Raw genomic sequence first — 7506 nt, 5'->3', positions numbered from 1 at the left:
AAATGTCGGCACCGTATATGAGCGATGGCATGGCCCTTTTTTTGATAAAGACGGTGTACTAATAGAGGGAGCTAAACAATTCAAGGGCATAGCATGGGCTTTTGGTCCTTGTATCCAGGCTGTGCCATACATCATACCTGTTATCAGCATTGATGCATGCTTCATGTCTGGCCGTTACGAGGGGAGACTACTCATAGCATGCGCATATGATGCTGAGAACCAGCTGTTGCCTTTGGCGTTTGCAATTGTTCGTAAAGAGGACGGCGAGAACTGGGGATTCTTTATGCAGTTTTTAAGAAGACGGGTGATTGGGGAAGGGAAGTTTTTCTGTGTGATATCAGACCAGCACAAAGGAATAAAATATGTTTTTGATCGTGAAGATTACGGTTGGTCAACACGTACTGGCCAGTGTGTGCGCAGGTTGTGTATGCAACACGTTGCGGAGAACCTTTCCAAGGCAACCGGAGGCGACACGTGGGTTACTGATACATTTAGATGGAATTGCAGAAAGAAAAAGCCGAGAAGGGTGGTAGAGATGACTAGCAGTTTTGCAAGGGTACATGCATTTCAATTGTTTACATATATTATTGTACTTTAAGAAAACAATTTTTTTTTACTACAATTGTTTACTTACATTATTCTATTTCCTTATTTTCTATGTAGTACATGCCAAAGGCAAATCTCTACTTAATGAAGGTGGGGAAAAATAATCCCCGAGATGTCAACGAAGATCCAGCATACGAGAAAATATATCAATCCCGGGATGGAGGTTGGCGTTGGGGAATTATGACCACCAACGGATCCGAGTCGCTGAATGCAGTATTCAAGCAGAGCCGGATGTTGCCTGTGGCTGCAGTTGTAGAGGACACATTCTACAAGTTAAATGCCTGGTTTCAGGAACGGCGTGCTAAGGCCGCAGAATTAATAAGGATGAACCAGTCATTTTCAACAAGGGTGGAGGAGAAACTAAGACGACACAGAGACAAAGGTGCAACCATGACCGTGATCCCGATGGGTAACGATGGAACAGAATTCGAAGTGCAAAATCCAAATGAGTACGTTTCTACCACCCGTAAACCAGACGGCACTATGGCGTTTGTCAAGAGGGCTTGCAAGTACGTGGTTAAATTCGGAGATGCCAGGGCGGTAACCTGTACATGCCAAGGACCCCAGCTAAGTCACATACCCTGCAGTCACGTGATGGCGGTATGCCGAGTGAGGAACTACTGTGAGGATCACTATGTTGCTGACATGTACCGTACCGATTACCTTGCTTCCACTTGGGGTGGATCTTTCCATTCTTATCCTGATCAGCATGAGTGGCCTACATATGTCGGAGATAGAATATTACCTTCAGAAGGATGGATAAGAAAGGGAAGGAGGAGACACAAGCGTATTGTAATGACCATGGACGAGATGGGTGGTAGGCGACCGTCGGGAAATCGGGCTCGCCGTTCTGTTTCCGACAGGCGCAGGGCAGGTACGTAGAATTGTACAAAATTTATTTATGCTTTAATTATATTACTAACTGAATTGCATTGTTACATTTAGATGCAATAAACGAACACAACGAAAGAGAAAATGCCAGAGTTGTCGCTGAAGCAACCGGTAGAACACAACCCCCTCCTCCTGTAAGCCAATCATCTAGTAGCCAAGCCTCTACAAGTAATGCCGCACCTGCCACTGGTACCAGAAGAACTAGTCGTTTGTTAGGTTTATTCAGTCGTGGTGGCAGATAAACTTGCTATTTTGCTTATGCGAATTGATTTATTTGGTATATGTGTATGTGTATGTGTATGTGTATGTGTATGTGTGTATGTATATGTATATGTATGTGTATGTGTATGTGTATGTGTATGTGTATGTGTATGTGTATGTGTATGTGTATGTGTATGTGTATGTGTATGTGTGAGTTTTTTTGTATGTGTATGTGTATATATGTATGTGTATATGTGTATGTGTATGTGTATGTGCATGTGTGTATGTGTATGTGTGTATATTATACATATAGTTCACCAAAGAAATAAAAATAAAAATTAAAGTTATAAAAATTTACGACATCACTTCGTAAATATATCAAATATTATATTTTTTGGCATACACATACACATATACATAATATTTTATTTTTTGACATACACATATACATAAACCCAACACTTTTTTCAACAAAATTATTCAAATCAAAATACTAAGATTTCTCAAAAAAAAAAAAAAAAAAACCAAATTACTAATGGGGCGCCCCAGGGGGTGGCGCCTCACTTGGGGTATGGGCCGCCGGGCCCTGGGGCGCCTCACTTGGTGTTTTGGGCCGCCCCTGGTCCAGGCGGTCAGGGCATATTTAAAAAAAAATGAGGAACAGGGTTATTTTTAAAATTTTCTTTTTTTTCAGGGATATTAATAAAAATGGCCGAAGATGCGGACTCTTTAAACAGGCAGTGAGCGCTAGAGAGTGCTTTATTGGTGAAAAATTTGGAAAAAAAAAGTTAGTACATGACATGGCTAATATAATATCAGTGTCATTTCAGTCTATGTAACACCAACTCCAAAACATATCAAATCGAGTTCAAATGGTGAATCTAAACCGTTCAGACCGATCTACTTCATTAGTTGTGCATTTACATGCAAAATTTATAAGGTTTTGAGTTTATTTGGTATCAAGTCAAGCGGTCAAATATTTGAGTTTTTAAGTTAATTTTAACACATTAATTTTTCAATTTTTTTGCCGCTTGATTTGATACTAAAATAACTCGAAAATATAAAAAAGTTTGTATGTAAACACATCACTCATAAAGTAAATTGGTTTGAACGGTTTGGATTCACCATTTGAACCCAATTTGATAGATTTTGGAGTTGGTGTTATATAGACTGAAATGACACAGATATTATATTAGCTATACTCTTTATTAAGATAAAAGCAAGCTGAGACGAAATAAATTCCTTTTTAAAATGTCGAAATTTCACTCAGAAAAAGATCTTGATTTAAAAGTAGATCAACAGTATTGCTAAAACAAAGCAAATGGTGTTGGTTGAGCATATAAATTAGTTTTTTTTTTTTTAAATCATTTCTTAGCGTAAATTTAGAATGACAACTATTAATTTAATAGTTTTTAAATAACAGACAAGTGATTTTTAGTAACAACTAAAAACTTTTTATATAAGAAAAAATGTTTTATAATTTTTTTATCTCCTGATCTATACACATGATGCAAATTATTTCTTTGCATGTACAATTAAAGCAAACTGATAAAACTACTTATTTTTTAAATAAAAAATGCTGAATTTTTTAAGATTTAACTATAAAATATATATCAATATACAAAATTGAATGCATGCCAGAATTATTTTAATTCACGACCTTATTTCTAATTTCATGCTAAAATATATATATCATAAGGAGACAAGAGCGATACTTTTAGCCTTCTAAAATAAAACTTCAATCATTCATTAAAATATTACGATCGAGGCTCGGAGGTTATTGTGAGTATAACAAGATTTGTATTATGAGTGACGCATATTGCATATTAGTCTATATATGCTATGAATTTAAAATTTTAGTTTAAAAATTCTATCCATCAGTTCAAATCATTTAACACAGTCTCTGTATTCGTACTTTTGAAGTATATTTTATATTTTTGAATTTCTTTTACTATTTTTTTTAAATGGGTAAAAAATCACTTTACCTGAAAATTCTGAGCCATCAATTATCTACCCATCTATATATATAATAATATTTTTTTCTTCTAAAAAATGGTAAAATTTCATTTACATATACATATTTATATGAAAATCATATTAAACTGTTTGGATTATTTATTAAAATTTCGAAAAAACAAATTAATGTGTAGTACATACCAATCTACCCTATGGACAATATCATAACCTCACTTTGTATAGATATACACTCTCTCTCTCTCTCAGTAAGTACGAACAGCTGAGCAATTCAATTGTATATTTTTAGTATCTGATTTAGTCATTATTTAGATGTTATGAGATCATCTGGCTCCGGGGTGCAAAAATTTTCTGTCCCTACAGTCACTGTCGGGTAGGACCGGAGCACTGTTAACATTAAAAATTTTGAACTAGGTGTTAGTGTAATAATTTAGAAGTCAATAATACGATAATTTATTATAAAACTTTGTTCATGAATTGGATGATTAATATCATTTTGTTGCCTTGAGTATTATTGAATTTATGGATCATTTCGAGTTCATAACTGAAATTGTGAAACTCCATAATATAGATAATATATACTCTTAAAAGGTCACTGACCAAGGTAATTAGCAGGAACACTAATTACCGCGATAAGGTTAGTATGTGGATTAAAAGATGGTTAAGTTTTACAAACCACCTGACACAAGATGTCATTTTAATCACATAGATACATGTTCTAGGAACATGATATTTGACAGACCCCGAATGAAACATTAAATAGAATTATGTTCGTGTCATTTATGTTTTCATTCAGTGTCAAGTTCTACAGTATGAGGTATTCATCTTTCCTACTAAGAAATGTATATGTGTGATTGTTATCAAACGCTGTCGGTAAAATGCAGTTATAACGGTAGCTCTTCGGTATACATGGCTTAGCTGAGGTAGTGATGGTTTACCAAGAATACTATTTGTCCCTCGTATCTCTATACGAGCTATAGCATCACTGGGCCCCTTGATAGAGTAAGATTATCTGCTAGCGGTATAATTACAAGAGTAATTATATTTGATAATCTGCTCAAGATCAAGAAAAGATTCAGTTAGCAAGGATGACACACATCTAACTTGAAACTAATCTGATAGCTATGAGACAGAAGAACAGACACAAGTAAATTGTTTACTGGATCGTGATATTGTACTGTACAGCATCATCTGTGTAATTGGATGGTCATGATGTGTTGCCAGATGCCGCTCATGATTATAGAAGTTAAAACAGTTTTAACTCTGTTTACCAACATAACACAGATCCTATTGGGTCACACCATATAGGAGTTAATCGGAGAATCTTATTGTGATTGATTATAAATTGGTTATGATCAATAGTAAGATGGTTATAATTAATTATAAGTGTTATAATTAAATTATAAATGTTATGTAAAAATAACAAGCAAAAACATTGGTTAATTTATAAACGTGTGTGACACGTTGTATAAAAGTTAACCGGTTAATTTATAAATGTGCAGGACACATTGTATAAATTACCGAAACAACAACTGCAAGAAAAATATATATAATTGTTCAGAATAATTATACGAATATTATTTGTATTCGGGCCGAGGGCATTCGGGTCTTTTCAGATTCGTTCTTATCCGCATGACATGTCATCGATCCTATCCAGATGACACGTCATCGATACCGAAACGAACAACCGAAGAAAAATATATATAATTGTTCAGAATAATTATACGAATATTATTTGTATTCTGGTCGAGGGCATTCGGGTCTTTTCAGATTCGTTCTTATCTGCATGACATGTCATCGATCCTATCCAGATGACACGTCATCGATCTTATCCACATGACATGTCATCCTTATCCATTCAATGACATATCTTGTAAATAAGCCGAACTTGGAGGGCATTTTGGTCTTTTGGCAACCGACCCTAAACCCTATAAATAGGGGTGGAGGGGTAGAGAGAGATTTGCTAATTCACTTATACCGTTTCGTGTCGAAACGGATCGGTATTTTCTCTCTTTCTGGGTTTCTCTCCCAAATAGTGTTTCGGTTGAGAAAAGAAAGTTATACGTAGTTGACGTATAATCTTGCGAGTTGTTGTGAAGTATATTTACGGGATCGATGCATAGTGTTTTACCGAATTTCGCGGTATGTCAGTTTTGCATATTGATGAAACTGAGCAACCGAAAATTCGTGTTTTCGGGTTTTCGTCTTTTTCCCGTGAATAGTGTTTTTGCAGAATTCCGCGGTTTACGGTATTTCTGGCAGAAGAAATAAACCGCTCTCCGGTTAGTCCTGGTGGATAACCGATAGAGGTATCACACGTGTGATACTCCGAGTCGATTCCTTCCCTGGTGAGGCTCTACTCGCTCGGTCTGCATTCCAACTGTGATTTGGAAACAAGGTATAAATATGCTATATTAATCTATTTAATTGGTAAGTAGATTAAAGTTTTAGAAATCAATCATGGAGTAGATCTGTAAAAGGATTAAATTGGGTTTTGATGCCAAAGGAATACTGAAGGTGGACCGCCTTGGAAAGTTTTCTGACATACCCCGTTTAATCCTGAGCTTAAGTTGGCCGTAGAAATTTTTGTTCTACGGTCATTCCACAACTTAAGCATAAACAGGTTTTTGGTTACAGCACCGTAAACCCCAACACTAGGGGCCCATCTCGGACCCACCGTCAGTAACTTTGGGGACAAAAATTTCTTGCCCTCAAGGGAGCAGAGAATTCGGTTATATTTAGAGAATCTATTATATAGGAACTTGAGGTTCGTATATAAAGTTTAGATGAATTATTATTGTAATCATTCTTTTGTAATTTATATTTAACTGCAAAATCGTTCACCTAAATCATAACAACAACAAAAAAAAAGAGTTGGCTGATATAAAATAATTTTTCAAATATATATGTTGTAGTGATTGACAAGTTTGAATCTATAGTGAAGCTAGCTAGGACATGGTTAGTCATCTCTTATGATTTTAAATTTTTTAAATAAATGTATTGGAACCTTTTTTTTAGAGTGTGTTTGGATTGCTAAGAATCGCATGGAGTTAGCATTGTTTTTGAGTTAGTACACTATTTGTCTTCTCTATTCTGCGTTTGAATCGCTAAAGGATAGAGTTATTTTAGAAGTTAGCATTGTTCTTGCTAACTCGTCTAAACGATGAAATAATGCTAATCTGGAGTTAGCGTTGTTCTTGCTATTTATGAGAAATAATGTAGAGATTTTTTTTTTTAAAATTAGTATTGAGGAACAATGGAGAAAATTTAAAGACAACAGCTGCATGCACAGTGAAACAGTTGCAGGACAGGCCATATAGCTTTTAGCCCCGTTTTTAAAATGATTTGAAGCTCTAGTACACTGTAGCACTTGTTATTGATCGATATTTTATAATTTTCCTTTTTCCTAGATCAACTGCCCTCTTGCAGAAATAGCTGTCTGGATATATACAATCATATATGAAAGGACAGTATCAAAGATATTCTACTCAAAGATATTCTACTTGTATTTTAGTTGAATTATATATGATGGGGCCTACTTGAGTTTAAACTTTTGTTTTGTGCACGGTTGCGTGAAAACAAAAATTTGTCCGGTCCTGTTTTCATGTTATTGTTGTATCAGACAAAAAAAATATTACATATCACAGTATTTTTGAAATTGAATTGGATTCTTACATCTAAAAGTATGATTTGTGAGGCTTGTAGTATAGCCATGTCAGTTCGTGAGGTTCCCAATTTTTTTTACAATAAATGATTTTGTACTATATTAATAAATCTATAAACAACAAACCTCTGGTTTAGTCCTTTTGCTCTATTTTTCTGACAAATTAATAT

At 35.0% G+C, this 7506-nt stretch overlaps 1 protein-coding gene across 1 annotated transcript; it reads left to right on the top strand.

Annotated features, from left to right (window-relative positions):
- Positions 1 to 427: 427 nt before the first annotated feature.
- Positions 428 to 1739, top strand: LOC144559341 (uncharacterized). Its single transcript, XM_078308358.1, has 3 exons — positions 428 to 556; positions 664 to 1480; positions 1552 to 1739. Exons 1-3 carry the CDS (start codon positions 428 to 430, stop codon positions 1737 to 1739), a joined length of 1134 nt encoding a protein of 377 aa, XP_078164484.1.
- The last annotated feature ends 5767 nt before the right edge of the window (positions 1740 to 7506 follow it).

Source organism: Carex rostrata, chromosome 9 (assembly GCF_964058835.1).
Source record: "Carex rostrata chromosome 9, lpCarRost1.2, whole genome shotgun sequence".
Classification (NCBI taxonomy): Eukaryota; Viridiplantae; Streptophyta; class Magnoliopsida; order Poales; family Cyperaceae; genus Carex; species Carex rostrata.
The sequence above is the reverse complement of the archived record's forward strand: the minus strand, read 5'-3'. Positions and strand labels throughout refer to the sequence as shown.